At 47.5% G+C, this 16,860-nt stretch overlaps 1 protein-coding gene across 5 annotated transcripts in view; it reads right to left on the bottom strand.

Moving 5' to 3' along the window:
- ALG9 (ALG9 alpha-1,2-mannosyltransferase) overlaps positions 1-16,860 on the bottom strand; it is a 579,895-nt gene that overhangs the window by 36,637 nt on the left and 526,398 nt on the right. For 2 of the 5 annotated variants that reach the window (XM_063943254.1, XM_063943253.1), the window contains exon 15: positions 2,786-6,767. The exons of the other annotated variants lie outside the window; for them this stretch is intronic. In XM_063943254.1, coding sequence (XP_063799324.1) covers positions 6,644-6,767 — 124 coding nt within the window. In that variant the 3' untranslated portion in view covers positions 2,786-6,643. Of the gene's footprint in view, positions 1-2,785; positions 6,768-16,860 lie in introns of those variants that run through there. 5 annotated transcript variants of the gene reach the window in all.

Here is a 16,860-nt window from a genome sequence, read left to right as displayed (position 1 = left end):
GCCTGCCATAATGTGACAGGGAACTCTGCCTGCCATAATGTGTGACAGGGGACTCTGCCTGCCATAATGAGTCCTGCCATAATGTGTGACAGGGGACTCTGCCTGCCATGTGTGACAGGGACTCTGCCTGCCGTATTGATTGACAGGGGACTCTGCCTGCCGTAAGGTGTAAATGGTGACTCTGCCTGCCGTAAGGTGTAAAAGGGTGCTCTGTCTGCCATAAGGTGTAAAAGGGAGCTGTGCCTGCCGTAAGGTGTAAAAGGGAGGAGGACGGGGGACTCTGTAAATGGTGACTCTGCCTGCCATGTGTGACAGGGGACTCTGCCTGCCATAATGTGCGACGGGGACTCTGCCTGCCATAATGTGCGACGGGGACTCTGCCTGCCATAATGTGCGACGGGGACTCTGCCTGCCATAATGTGTGACAGGGGACTCTGCCTGCCATAATGTGTGACAGGGGACTCTGCCTGCCATAATGTGTGACAGGGGACTCTGCCTGCCATAATGTGTGACAGGGGACTCTGCCTGCCATAATGTGTGACAGGGGACTCTGCCTGCCATAATGTGTGACTGGGGACTCTGCCTGCCATAATGTGTGACTGGGGACTCTGCCTGCCGTATTGATTGACAGGGGACTCTGCCTGCCGTAAGGTGTAAATGGTGACTCTGCCTGCCGTAAGGTGTAAGAGGGTGCTCTGTCTGCCGTAATGTGTAAAAGGGAGCTGTGCCTGCCGTAAGGTGTAAAAGGGAGCTCTGCCTAATGTAATGTGTGTGTAAGTGGCACTACTGTTCGGCATAATTTGAATAATGAAGACTACTGTGCAGCGTAATATAATTTGGTATTATTTTGTGGTCACGTCCCTTTCCCACGAAGACACCCCCCCTACATTTTTGCTGCGCGCCTGCGGCACGCACTGGCCCTCTTTTAAATGTGTGTGTGTGGGGGGGCGCCGATGTTGTTTCTTGCACACAGCGCTAAAATGTCTAGTTATGGCACTGGGTAAAAGGGTGGTAACAGCTTTTCCCACGTAAGATGAGAATTATTATTGCAAGTAGGAGGATTGCTCCACCACAGGGTACAGGCCTCTCCAAAATCGTGTCCCTTTAACCCGTGGACCGACTAGTTTGGAAGGTACCAACATAGAATATAGAAAACTATGGCCCACGACCAGTGGCGGAACTAGCGAGCGGTGGGCCCAGGTGCGACAAAATGCTTTGCCCCCCCCCCCATCCAAGTCCACCCCTCACCCCTGGAGAGGATCTGGTGAGGGGGACCTGCTCAGGGCCAGAGAAATGGATGCCTAGCAATAGTGTCATAACTAGACATTTTAGCACTTGTGTGCAAGAAACGGCATCGGAGCCCCACCCCTGCATGCAAAACAGGGGCAGTGCGCGCCATAGGCGCGCGCGAACATACATAGGGGCGTGGCTTCGTGGTGAAGGGGTGTGGCCACAAAATAATACCAATTCATAAAACGGTAGTCTCCATTATTCAAATTACGCCGCACAGTAGCACCACTACACCAGGTAGAGACCCTTTTACACCTTACGGCGGACAGATTCCCCTTTTTACACATTACGGCAGACAGCGTGCCCTTTGTACACATTACGGCAGACAGCGTCCCCCTTTTTACACATTACGGCAGACAGCGTCCCCCGTTTTACACATTACGGCAGACAGCGTCCCCCTTTTTACACATAGCGGCAGACAGCGTGCAGTTTTTACACATAACGGCAGACAGTGTGCCCTTGTTACACATTACGACAGACAGCGTGCCCTTTTTACACATTACGGCAGGCAGATTCCCCCTTTTTACACATTACGGCAGACCGTCCCCCTTTTTGCACATTAAGGCAGACAGAAAGAGAGAAAGAAAGAGAGAGAGAAAGAAAGAATTATACTAACTCTCTCCGCTGGCTCAGGCTCCTCGGTGCAGCTTCTGGCAGAGATCCCGGGCAGGAGAGAAGGAGGAGGGAGGTGGAGGAGGGAGCCGCAGCAGCGCTGTGTTATTGGTGGAGGCGCTGCTGCTGCTGTCCCAGTCCTTCACCATAGGCTGTTCCCCGCCGCTGTGAATGCTGGGATGCGCTTCACAGCGGCGGAATACAGCCTATAGTGAAGCAGAGGGACAGCAGCAGCAGCGCCTCCACCAATAACACAGCGCTGCTGCGGCTCCCTCCTCTTCCTTCCTCCCCCGTGTCCGCTGCGCTCCTCTTCTCTCCGGGCGGCTGTGTGCTGCGGGCAGCGGTTGCGACATGTAATGAGTCAGTTTGACTCATTACATGCTTTGGGCCCCTGGACAGTGGCGGGCCCCAGTGCAACGCACTGGTTGCACTGGCGGTAGTTCCGCCTCTGCCCACGACCCCAAATGGGATAAGAATCATGCACGCCCACCATACATACTTCCATCAGGATGCAGTTAACATCCCGGCTGTCAGGATACCGATGCTGGAATCGCAACACCCAGTGAAATGCCGGCAGTTGGAATACAGACATAAGCCCGGTATTCACCCTTGGGTGCTTCCATTATGTCCACAGTTCTACCAACATTTGTGATCAGCAGTCAGAAACATGGTACTCCGTCTCCAACTACCTGGAATGTGATACCATATGTAACAGACGTTATAATTCCTTGTTGACAGGGAACATTCATACACTGTGAATCCCATCTGGCATAAAGACAGGGACACAGATGACTTGTTTGTAACTTTTATAAAAAAAAAAAAAAAAAGACAAAGAAATGCTCAGATAGATAAAATGACCATGAATGGCCTTTCATACAGTATATTAGGGGTGTATCTGGTCCTTTAATTCATGATATAATGTTCTCATCATAAGTACAGTAACACACGTAGATCATAAAACAATTGATCCTTCCAGATAAACATGAACACTGCCCTGTTAAGTAAGCCAGCTGTCACATTAATACTTTTAGCCGCGTAACGCATTTTATTCGCTGCATTAGTGTATTTTGCCAGGACTACAATATCTTGTAGAAGCATCCTTATAAGGAAATGACTAGGCGGATATATCACGGAGGTAATGCATTTGGGTGGTTGTGGAGGTGTCAACAAAAGGACCAGTCAGAAGATGCAATCATGAGATCATAGCTTCTGATTGGTCTACCCACTCACACCCACTGTCTCCACTGCCATTTCAGAGTGATGGACTTAAGTGTTGCTAATTTCCTAACAGAGGAAGAAGAGCCCATAGAAAAGCAGCCGATTGGCGCGTCCTATGTGGCACTGGGGTTGTGTTGGAGCAATGAATGCATTTTAAAGATTAGATGGTAAACAGAAAATGCTAATTGTATAAATAACAGGAAGAATAAACAAAATCTCCTATACACCGAGAATTATTGTTCTCCCCAAGCATTCACTCATTTAGGCTTGATACTAATAATGAGTATAGATGCTGTATACCTATCAGCTATCACATCAGTAATTATGCTGCATGGAGAGCCACACTGCACCGATCCACAGGCAATACCATAATTCAGTGGTTCTCAAACTTTTTTGAATCACGGCACCCTAGACTCTATCAGAATTTTTTTCACGGCACCCCTAGGCCAAACGTTTCTTATTGAGAAATGTAAAAATAATTATTAAATTAAGTATATTGTGTTTATAGGTCATCCTTAGGTTTAATTGTGTGGTTAGGGACAAGGGGGGACATTTCGAGTTGATCGCTCGCTAGCTACTTTTAGCAGCCGCGCAAACGCATAGTCGCCGCCCATGGGGGAGTGTATTTTCGCTTTGCTAGTGTGCGAACGCCTTTGCAGCTGAGCCCAGCAAAAACATTTTGTGCAGTTTCAGAGTAGCTCTGGACTTACTCAGCCCTTGCGATCACTTCAGTCTTTTTGATGCCGGCATTGACGTCAGACACCCTACCAGCAAACGCCTGGACACGCCTGCGTTTACCCAAACACTCCCAGAAAACGGTCAGTTGACACCCATAAACGCCCTCTTTCTGTCAATCAGCTTGCGTTCGGCTGTGCAAATGGATTCCTCGCTAAATCCATAGCCCAGCACCGATCCTCTTTGTACCCGTACGACACAACTGCGCATTGCGGTGCGAAAATCGGCAGCAAGCGATCAACTCGGAATGACCCCCAAGACTGGCTTCTGTTTGTCCACATATTTTATGATTGGCAGCCGCCAGCACTGGTTTTGACTGTTACACTGACCATAAATAATTTGAATTGGTCCTGGACCACCAATCCAAGGCACCCCTGCAAATGTCCGGAGGCACCCCAGGGTGCCACAGCAGACAGTTTGAGAACCACTGCCATAATTGGTTGCACATATTGTGTTTCAATTGTAAATTTGCCACTGAGCTGCAACACGTTCCAATGGGTGGTCAATAGTCAACCCGTTGAGCTGGACCCTTTTATATCCATTGTACAGAACTGCTAACAACATTTTAGACATAATTATAATACGGCTATTAAATACTTGTACTCTTATGGTGAATTGAAACAATGGTTGAAGGAAATAAAATGTAATATTGCCCATAGTTTTAGACAGTAACAAAATAAACCATTTCCACACTCGCTGTCTTGCCCTTTTGATTCAAATAACAGGAAACTCATTACTGATTTTCTCCAAAAGGCAATTCATTTTCTACTGTTACTGCTGCATGCAATCATGTAACAAATGATAATATATCAGAGGTTTTGTGAAAGTATGACTTTGTAGTCAGATGGACAAAGATTTAGAAGTACTGATTCAGCAATTTCACAAACAGGTCTTTCAAAGTTGCATTACATACACTAATGGTGCCTTGGCCATTACTAATACCCCTTTCAGACCACCTGAGGTGGGTCACACACGGGAGCCTGACATGGGAGCTCCCAGTGTGTGACCCGCCTCAGACGCCCCGCTGCCGCTGTCTGCAACCCGGCATATTGCTGGGTTGGTGACGTCAGCAGTGACGCGGCGCTTGGAGATCACATGATCTCCAAGCGCCACCCATACACACACAGTGAACGGGAAACAGGTCGCATCGACCCAGTTCCTGTTCACACCGCCTAGTGAGCCGGGATGAACATAAGTTCAACCCTGCTCGCGACCAGGGTTGAAATACCAGGTCGTTCGACCAGGTATGTCAACCCTTGCACCTTTCAGACCGCTCCTGAACATGGGTTATGCATGCTCACGTGCCAATAACCTGTTCATAGGTGGCGGTCTGAAAGGGGTAATACTCTAATGCTGCTCTACTTTCCATGAGTAAAGGTGTTTCCCGCGTAGTAATTGAATGGATGAATCTAATTTCCCCTGACTGTAAACAAAAACGGTCAGGTAGTCAGGATTTGTTTTGTTATTGTTATAGAATTCCATTCAGGGGGTAATTTAGGGGTATCTGAAGTTGGGTGTACACTTTCGCCCTGATTGTCTGGGCGAATCCCTTTTGCCCGGACCAGCAGGTACTGGGCGTACACATGAAAAGGAAGGAACAACATATCGTTCTCTTCTTCACTTGCATAGAACTAGGTCGCTGGCGAGGTCTTCAACAGTAGGGCCGACTGGAAGGTGTCGCTAGGGGAGAGAGCAATCACGGGTACAGACTGCCTGATGTACCCTATTTGTCATGCCAACACAGCAAATCATACTGACATCGTGCTAGGGTGTACCTGGCTTAAAGCATAAAATGTTTCAAATACACAAAAATAAATAGATGCCTGGAAGAACATACCACCTGAGAAACACATAGGGGCTGATGTATCAAGCAGTGAAAAGAGTGGAGAAGTTGCCCATAGCACCTAATCAGCATCTACCTATCATTTTACAGAATGTACTTCATAAATGCCACCTCAAAGCTGATATGTGGATATTGCGTGTAAACAGGGCCGGCCACATACATCAAACTGAATCACCTGAGACTGAAGATAAGAGAGTAGAGTTACATGTCCATGTGCACAGCCAGCCACTATAAAATCCTTGGACCCCAACTTCCCTATACCGTCACTTCCTATTGTATTATGCAATCCAATTAATCAATTAGTGCAAACATATAGCTACTTTTTTGTGTGCATGAGTTGGTCAAAGATACCATGTGGTATATCTATCAAAGCATGGAAAGAGATAAAGTGGAAAGAGAAAGTGGGGAGAGATAAAGCATTAACCAATTAGCTACTAGCTGTCATTTTTCAAACACAGCCTGTAAAAGTAACAGAAATTGATTGGTTAGTACTTCAACTCTCTCCAAGCATTGATAAATACCCCCCCTATCTTCAGAAAAGGGTGCCTGTAGTCTGCAAACACAGTAATTGCATGTAATGGCAAAATTCCATCAAAGGAATCTGTTGGGCCCCGACAAGCCATTAAAAGAGTGGAAATGGACAAAAGGTAGTCTATAAGGAAATGCCCTCACCCCATTACGCGCCAGCTACAGAACACTGTATCAACCACTGGTAAGGAACATGAATGAACACAATTAATTCACAATGAGAATCACCTATTTGCTGAGAACCTCCCATTGTAATAACAGATATGAAAACAAAGTACAAGACTTAAATTCAGTTGGAAGGCAAAGCCATATAACTGCCATAAATGGTCCTTAATCCATATAGTCTCTGGGACAGCAGGGAATAGAGGATATAACTTAAGGAGAGAAATGGTTCTTGTGTCAAGTTCGGGTCTTCCTTTATCCAATGTTCCTTCTCTTCACCTGCTTTGGTCGATGAGCTTTCAAAATGGTGTAGTTGGAATAAGTGGTGTACCAGCTGGATACGAAAGGGACATAAAATGCTCGGAAGAGCTTTGAGGACCTGAAATAGACAAAAAGATTAATGCCACAGTAGTATTAACACTTTAAATATGTCAGCTGTTTATTACTGAACCAAGGTATACACGATGGAGAAAGTAAAAGAAAGAGAAATGGACAAATGATGTCATATGTGCACAGTACTGTTTGGTCACACTGTAAATTACTTGCTATGCTGCATTTTAAAGATACTGTAAAAGCAGATATGTAAAATAAACACAACTAATATACAAAAAACTAAATTCCAACAAACCTTCTACATTACATAAAATACATACTCAAATGCATGAACAAGATATAGATAAGTTCTACAATCACTATGCGACGTAGACATCCTGACCTCAGCTACGGAGCTGCAAAGGACAATCTGAGTAAAATTAGGGTTGCTCAGACAGCAATGGTGATGCAGGGGACCCAATGCTGTCAGGAGGTGGCTCTTCCCCACAGACGCTTCCTGCAACATTAGCATATTTTCACATCACTGCTGCGTCCATCTCTGAATCAGTTCCAATGTGAGTTACATTCATTTATATTATAATTATAAATTTTATTAATTTATATTTTGTTTTATTTATTCTGAACTCCCTCTATGATTTATAGAGACGGAAGTACAACAGAAAAGTTAAGCTTATTTCTCAGCCTTTCATTTGGTAGCTTACTCTGTCTCATAATCCACTTCTAACCCCCAGCCATCACATACACCTTACACCAACTCTGCCTACATAGCTAACCTCATCTCTCTCTAAACTCCCACCCAGCCTCTCCATCACCCAGTCACCTCCTCACACGCTAATCTCCAGGTCCCTCATCTGGTACTAACTCCCTCACCCAGTCACCTCCTCACACACTCATCTCCAGGTCTCTCCTCTGGAACTAACTCCCTCACCCAGTCACCTCCTCACACGCTCATCTCCAGGTCCCTCCTCTGGAACTAACTCCCTCACCCAGTCACCTCCTCACACGCTCATCTCCAGGTCCCTCCTCTGGAACTAACTCCCTCACCCAGTCACTTCCTCACACGCTCATCTCCAGGTCCCTCCTCTGGAACTAACTCCCTCACCCAGTCACCTCCTCCCAAGCTTTTCTCCAAGGCCCCTCGATATGCCGGCTGTCAGGATCTTGGCGCTCAGCATACCGGCGCCGGGATCCCGACAACTATTCTCCCTCTTGGGGTGTCCACGACACCCCTGGAGGGAGAATAAATAGTGTGGCGTAGCGCGCCACCGTGCCCGCAGTGTGGCGAGCCAGCAAGGGGCTCTTTTGCGCTCGCCCCGCTGCTGGCATTCCAGAGGTTGGGATCTATGAGACGGGATCCCGAGCGTCGGTATAATGTAGGACACCCTTCAGAAGCTACTAGAATAGGTTTAATTTTGACATACAGAAAATAGACTGCGGCATTGTAGATGGGGACAAGAACATAAAAATTTCTAGTACAGGTAAAATCAGATAAGTCGCCTGCTGGTTCACCTGGGTCGAGGGTAAGATATATATATATGTATATATATGTATATATATATATATATATATATATATATATATATATATATACAGGCTACAAAGCAGAAAAAAAGGATTTTAATTATCTACCAGTAAATCCTTTTCTCGTAGAACGTAGAGGATACTGGGGTCCACATTAGTACCATGGAGTATAGCCGGGTCCCTAGGAGCCTTGGGCACTTTAAGAAATCAATAGGGTGCGCTGGCTCCTTCCTCTATGCCCCTCCTACCAGACTCAGTCTAGAAACTGTGCCCGAGGAGACGGACATACTTTGAGAGAAGGATTTAAAAGAACAGTGGTGAGATTCGAACCAGCACACACAAACAAGAGGAAAGCCATGCTAACCAAACTTGAACAGGAACAGCAACAGCTAAACCAACAACAATACTGAACCAAGTAACAGTGCAGGAAAACACGAAGCACTGGGCGTGTGCCCAGTATCCTCTACGGACTACGAGAAAAGGATTTAACGGTAGGTAATTAAAATCCTATTTTCTCTTACGTCCTAGAGGATACTGGGGTCCACATTAGTACCATGGGGATGTACCAAAGCTCCCAAACCGGATGAGAGAGTGCTGAGGTTCCTGCAGAACAGATTTACCAAACTGAAGGACCTCAGAGGCCAAAGTATCGAATTTGTAGTACTTAGCAAACGTGTTCGAACCTGACCAAGTAGCTGCTCGGCAGAGCTGTAAAGCCGAGACACCCCGGGCAGCTGCCCAGGAAGAACCTGCCGACCTAGTCGAGTGGGCCTGTACAGATCATGGAACCGGCAAACCTGCTGTAGAATAAGCATGCTGGATAGTAAACCTGATCCAGCGAGCAATAGACTGGTTTGAAGCAGGACTCCCAATTTTATTGGGATCATGGAGAACAAACAGCGAGTCCGATTTCCTGTGACGAGCTGTCCGCTTCACATAGATCTTCAAATCCCTCACAACATCCCAGGACTTTGAAGAAGCAGAGGTGTCGGTAACCACCGGAACCACAATAGGTTGATTGATATGAAACGCATGCACAACCCTTTGGAAGAAACTGCTGACGAGTTATGAGTTCAGCTCTATATTCATGAATAATCAAATAGGGGCTTTTGTGAGACAACGCCCCCAGCTCCGACACACGCCTTGCTGAAGCCAAGGCCAACAGTGTGACGGCCTTCCACGTAAGAAACTTGACGTCAATGTCCTGTAAAGGCTCAAACCATTCCAATTGCAGGAACTGCAACACTATGTTGAGATCCCAAGGTGCCGTAGGAGGCACAAAGGGTGGGTGGATGTGCAGAACACCCTTCAAAAATGTCTGAACCTCCGGTAGAGAAGCCAATTGTTTCTGGAAGAAAATGGACAAGGCCGAAATGTGGACTTTTAAGGAGCCCAAACGTAGGCCCACATCCACTCCTGACTGCAGAAAAAGGAGAAAACGTCCCAGTTGAAATTTCATGTTCTGAAATTTTCTGTTCTCACACCAAGAGACATATTTTTTTCAAATACGGTGGTAATGTTTAGACGTTACCCCCTTTCTGGCTTGGATCAAGGTTGGAATAACCCTGTCTGGGATCCCTTTCCGGGCTAGAATTTGACGTTCAACCTCCATGCCGTCAAACGTAGCCGAGGTAAGTCGTGATAGACGAATGGCCCCTGCTGTAGAAGATCCTCGCGAAGAGGTAGAGGCCAAGGGTCCTCTAGGAGCATCTCCAGTAGATCCGCGTACCAGACCCTTCTTGGCTAGTCCGGAGTAATGAGAATAGCTTGAACCTTTTCCCTTTTTATTCTTTTGAGAATTCTTGGGATCAATGGAAGTGGTGGAAACACGTACACAACCAGGTAGTCCCATGGAGTCACCAGAGCGTCCACTGTCACTGCTTGTGGGTCTCTCGACCTGGAACAATACCACTTTAGCATCTTGTTGAGATGAGAGGCCATCATGTCGATTTGCGGAATTCCCCACCGATGTGTCAAGCACTCGAACACCTCCGGGTGAAGGCCCCACTCCCCTGGGTGGAGGTCGTGTCTGCTGAGGAAGTCTGCTTCCCAGTTGTCCACTCCAGGAATGAAGACTGCCGACAACGGCACAGCGTGCCGTTCTGCCCAGAGGAGAATCCTTGTTACCTCTGACATTGCTGCTCTGCTCTTCGTTCTGCCCTGTCAGTTTATGTACGTTACCGCCGTCACATTGTCCGACTGAACCTGAATTGCGTGATCCTGAAGAAGATGTGATGCTTGTAGAAAGGCTTTGTGTATGGCCCTTAGTTCCAGAATGTTGATCGGAAGAAAGCTTTCCTGACTTGACCATTTTCCTTGGAACTGTTCCCCTTGGGTGACAGCTCCCCAACCTCTGAGGCTTGCATCTGTGGTTAGCAGAATCCAATTTTGAGGACTTCCGGTGGGCGGACCTATGGCTGGCCGCATTTTAAACAGAGCTCTCCGTCCCCTTGCTTATTTACAGCCTAACAGGGGGATCTATACTGCGCCCCAGACCCTTAAAACACCCCAGGGCCTGGCGGAGATAGAGGTGGGAAAGAGGGCGTCATCACCCCGGCTCCCCACCGCCTCCTTCCCCGGATTTCGAACGCAAGCTGTGGCGTCTGCTGCCCGCGGCCGCCATTTTGTGAGTGGCCGGGCGCCCTGCTCCCCTCCTTCCCCGTCCTAACTGCTGCCTGGGACAAGCGGAGCGGGTGACATCAGGCGGCTCCCCACACCTCTGTGCTCCGGCTCGCGGTAGCGGACGTTGCTAGGCAACGGACCGGAGCTGAGCCCTCCGAGACAAGGCGCCGCTGGAAGACGGGGGAGAGTGCCGTGCAGGCCCCCCCGCTGCGTGTACAGCTTCTGCCGGCGCCTGATCTCACGTAACACACAGGCTGCCGGCAGCTTGCTCCTTGATACCGCTGGCTGCATCCTGCACGACCCCCTCTGCCCTGCTGCCTGAGACCTAGCCTAGTGTTTCTCACAGACCACAGGCCCTATATAAATCATAAAGGCAGGCCTCCTAACCTGCTCCCCTCAGTTAAAGAGGGAATATTCATACTTCCTACAGTCCTGCCTCCCTCCCACCTGTGCCGGCACTTTTACCAGCGGGGAGAGAAGAGGGACCGCTGATTCCCGCCTATCTTCCGGGGTTGCTGTGCACTGACGCCGCCAGAACATATTTTATTCCATAGTGCTCCATCACTATCTGCTGTGGCTGTGTGCTCAAAACTCAACTGATTCACTACTCCCTGCAGGGCAGGAAACCTGGTATCACCTACTTCCTTGCTGTGACGTGACACCTTTCCTTTTTATTACCATGGATAAATATGTGGCGAAGCCCCAACGAGGCGGTCGCGGAACTGCACCGGCAAAGACCAAGGACACCAGGGCCTCGGCCGCCGCGCGCGCTAACTCTCCGCCCTCCTCACCTTACACTAATGTTTTGGATGGCGTGATAGATCCTTCTAGATACACATTAGACGCGGTGGCCAGAGCGCAGGAAATCTCTGATATACTCTCACCACTGTTGGACAAGAAACTTGCTGGACTAAAAGACGCCATAGATTCCACCATGACACAACTAAAGGAACATGGCTCCCGGCTAGATGAGGCCGGACAACGTGTCTCGACTTTGGAAGATGATCTAACTACGGCCCGTTCCGTCGTCGATTCTCAAGCATCCGCCATTTCTGCGATGCAAGAGAAGCTTGAGGATTTGGAAAATCGTAATCGTCGAAATAATCTCCGTATGAACGGCCTACCGGAATCTGTTAAGCCTAGAGAACTGTTATCCCTGGTCTCCACCTGGCTGCCGACTGAATTGGGCTGTCAGATGGATGGTGACTCCATGACGATTGAACGAGCACACCGTATTGGCCCTGACTTTCAAGCAGACCCCGTCCAGACTATCACGGCGATAAGCTGCTCCTGTTCCAAGACTTTTCGGACAATTTGGCCATGAGACGAAGGGAATTCTCCCCTGCTTGTAAGATCCTGTTCGAAGAGGGTGTCCGTTTCGCCCTGCTTTATCCGGCAAAACTTCGTGCTCAACATAATGGGAAGACGTACCTGTTTGACATGTCTTTGGCGGCCAAGACTTTCGCAGAATCACTACAATGTCCATCCTCACCTGCCTCCAGAGACAAGGACTAGTGTTGTAATTCCTCATGGTCCTTATGGACTTGAGGTGTAATCCATCCCTCCTATTGATACCATGTTTGGTAATGTATGGTTAATTGCAAGTTATTTCACTGCTATGAATATTGCTGCATTGAATACTTTTGAATTTAACTGTTCCTGTGTAGTTCAACCCTTTCCCCTTTCTCCCCTCACTCTTCTTCTACTCCCCTCCCCTCTTCCGACTCTTCTCTTCCATCTGACTGGATTTATGTTCAGGATTTACGGTGTGTCCTTCAGACCGTCAATTTGGTTTCAACATTTTTTTCTGGAAAATGGACGTTACAAAAAATTGTTTACGACAGTTCTTATTACTGACCGTATGGTACAGGATTGTTTTTCTTAGTCATAGTTGGGTCTCCCTACTCGATGGGATGGGGGGGAACCACACAGATTATTTCTTTAATGTTTTATGTGTCCATTAGGACGGGCATCGGTTAGGTTTAATTTGACATGGCTGTATCCTCGGTGACTAAGTCAACCCTAAAGTTCCTCTCTTGGAACGTAGAAGGTTTAAATACCGCGATCAAGCGCATAAAGATATTACAACACCTTAAACGCTTACGGCCAGACATAGCAATGTTACAGGAGACCCACTGGAAGTCGGGAGATCCTAATGTCCTGCGGGATAGTAGGTTTCGCGACTACAGATCGGCCTCATTTACCTCTAAGAAACGGGGTGTGGTGGTTATATTTCACAAATCTCTCAGGTACTCCATACTAGACACTTATGCTGACGAAGAGGGCCGGTTTATGTTTATAAAATTACAATTAGAAGGGGAGCTCTACACTTTAGTGACCCTCTACGCGCCCAATTCAGATCATAATGCCTTCGTCTCAGATATTTATGTCCGACTTCAGGAGTGGGCGGAGGGCGGCCTGATAATTGGGGGAGACTTTAACTCCACACTTCATCCGACCCTAGACAGATTGGACGCATCTAGTAGATGGAGTTACTCTGTACCGGCCTCATTACAATTCCTAACGACCTCGCTCAATTTGGTAGACCCCTGGCAACACAAAAACCCTGTCGGGCGGGAATACACATTTTATTCACATCCACACGCCACTTCCACTAGGATAGACTATTGGTTGCTCTCTGATACGCTGCTCCCTAGGGTGGACGACTCTAAAGTGGAAAATATAGCCATTTCTTTGATCACGCACCCACGTGGTTCACACTGAAGCTACAGTCTCCCACATTAACCTCCTTTAATTGAAGATTCCCTTCTTACTTGTACACATCCCACGAATTTAAGTCTTACCTGGAGACAAACTTCATACACTACACTAAGGACAATGCACAACATGTAGACGATATAAATCTATTCTGGTCTGCCTCTAAGCCGGTGATGAGGGGCTACGTCATCGCATATGTCGCGAATAAACGTAAGAAACTTAATCAACGATACCATGATTTGGGCCTGGCGCTTACTGACTCCTACGCTAAGTTATTGTCCTCCCCGACAGACGATAACCGTAGAATTTACACTGAGATGAAACACCTTTACGATACTCTTTGCACAGAAAGGGCCCAATACGCCTTGGATTTTCAGAAGCACAGATACTTTAAATGGGGTAATAAAACAGGCAAACTCCTAGCAAATGTGGTTCGTAGTCAACACCCCACCCCCCATATCTTGTCCCTTCACACCGGCCCTCATCTGTCCTCCGACCCGGCAGTTATTGCTGACTACTTTTTAGATTATTATAAGGAGCTGTACACGGCCCCACTGGATGACCCCATTGGAGGCATGACCTTTCTTCGTTCGGCTGGCTCCCCTACATTGACTGAGGATGACCGGAGTTCCCTTATGGAACCAATCACTGACCTGGAACTCTTGACGGTAATAAAGCAATTAACTAACGGTAAATCCCTGGGCCCAGATGGCTTAAGTGCAGAATATTATAAACTGTTATCACCCCATGTCACGCCCCACCTCATGTCACTATTTAACTCTATTATATCTGGGAATGTTGCCCCTACTACTTTTAATCAGGCACGTGTGATAGTGCTGCCGAAACCAGGGAAAGACCCCACCCTAGTTCAATCGTATCGCCCAATCTCCCTCCTGAACCAAGACTTTAAACCCCTAACTGCTCTTATGGCGAATAGACTACAACTAATACTGCCCAAGATATTACATCCATCTCAAACCGGATTCGTTAAGGGGAGATCATCAGTACATAACATCAGACAATTAATAGCAGCGCTCACCACATCGGCTCAATCACCGGGGGGGACATCTCTGTTGGCGAGCTGCGATGCTGATAAAGCATTTGACCGTGTATCATGGTCACACCTACTGAGGGTACTTCATTGACAAAGATTTGGAGCTGATTTTGTCAGACTCTTCTGCACTATATATGCATTCCTCACGGTGAATGGAATGAATACCGACACTTTCACATTACATAGAGGCACGAGACGGGTGCCCACTCTCCCCGCTTCTCTTTGACCTTGCTCTAGACCCGCTCATCAGACACTGTTATCTCAATACCACCTGGAATGGGGTCAAAGTCGGTATCCATGACCTTAAGGTCACGGCTTATGCTGACGATTTATTACTGTACTTCTCTAACCCTCAGGCGGCATTCCCTAGCTTATTGTCCCTATTAACGACCTTTGAATCAATATCTGGATTCAAAATAATAAATAAAAAACCGAGGCTTTAGCCCTGCACCCTCATGCAACTCACAATTGGTATAACCAGTTTCCCTTTCGTTGGGCTAGTCAGACGATTACGTACTTAGGGCTTCAAATACCCATTAATCCGGCAGATCTATATAGATGTAACTTTCCACGAGTCATCACGCGCACCTTAGCTAACTTCCAGGCCTAGAAACACCTACCCCTCTCCTACTTGGGAAGATGCCAATTGCTTAAAATGATCACCTTCCCGAGACTACTATACCCTATACAAATGTTACCTTTACTGTTGACTGATACAGACTTGAAGATTCTTAACAGGGACTTTACTGAATTTATCTGGGCAAATAAAAAATAAGATTTTACTTACCGGCAAATCTATTTCTCGTAGTCCGTAGTGGATGCTGGGGACTCCGTAAGGACCATGGGGAATAGACGGGCTCCGCAGGAGACATGGGCACTTTAAGAAAGAATTTCGATTCTGGTGTGCTCTGGCTCCTCCCTCTATGTCCCTCCTCCAGACCTCAGTTAGAGAAACTGTGCCCGGAAGAGCTGACAGTACAAGGAAAGGATTTTGAAAATCCAGGGCAAGACTCATACCAGCCACACCAATCACACCGTATAACTTGTGATAAACTTACCCAGTCAACAGTATGAACAACAACAGCGCATCAGTTCAACCCTGATGCAACAATAACATAGCCCTTATTGCAGCAATAACTATATACAAGTATTGCAGAAGAAGTCCGCACTTGGGACGGGCGCCCAGCATCCACTACGGACTACGAGAAATAGATTTACCGGTAAGTAAAATCTTATTTTCTCTAACGTCCTAGTGGATGCTGGGGACTCCGTAAGGACCATGGGGATTATACCAAAGCTCCCAAACGGGCGGGAGAGTGCGGATGACTCTGCAGCACCGAATGAGCAAACACAAGGTCCTCCTCAGCCAGGGTATCAAACTTGTAGAACTTTTCAAAAGTGTTTGAACCTGACCAAGTAGCCGCTCGGCACAGCTGTAATGCCGAGACCCCTTGGACAGCCGCCCAAGAAGAGCCCACCTTCCTAGTGGAATGGGCCTTAACTGATTTTGGCAGCGGCAATCCAGACGCAGAATGAGCCTGCTGAATCGTATTACAGATCCAGCGAGCAATAGTTTGCTTTGAAGCAGGAGCACCAAGCTTGTTGGAAGCACACAGGATAAACAAAGATTCTGTTTTCCTGACCCTAGCCGTTCTGGCTACATAAACCTTCAAAGCCCTGACCACATCTAGTAACTCGGAATCCTCCAAGTCAGTAGTAGCCACAGGCACCACAATAGGTTGGTTTATATGAAAGGATGAAACCACTTTTGGCAGAAATTGTGGACGGGTCCGCAATTCTGCTCTATCCGCATGGAAAACCAGTTAGGGGCTTTTATGTGACAAAGCCGCTAATTCTGACACACGCCTAGCCGAAGCCATTGCTAGTAGCATGACCACCTTCCACGTGAGATATTTCAATTCCACCTTTTTGAGTGGTTCAAACCAGTGGGAATTCAGGAAACTCAACACCACGTTAAGATCCCAAGGTGCCACCGGGGCACAAAAGGGGGCTGAATACGCAGCACTCCCTTCACAAACGTCTGAACTTCAGGTAGAGAAGCCAGCTCTTTTTGAAAGAAAATGGATAGGGCCGAAATCTGGACCTTAATGGAACCCAATTTTAGGCCCAAAGTCACTCCTGACTGTAGGAAGTGAAGGAAACGGCCCAGCTGGAATTCCTCCGTAGGGGCATTCCTGGCCTCACACCAAGCAACATATTTTCG

The sequence above is a fragment of the Pseudophryne corroboree genome, chromosome 10 (genome assembly GCF_028390025.1).
Source record: "Pseudophryne corroboree isolate aPseCor3 chromosome 10, aPseCor3.hap2, whole genome shotgun sequence".
NCBI lineage: Eukaryota > Metazoa > Chordata > Amphibia > Anura > Myobatrachidae > Pseudophryne > Pseudophryne corroboree.
The sequence above is the reverse complement of the archived record's forward strand: the minus strand, read 5'-3'. Positions and strand labels throughout refer to the sequence as shown.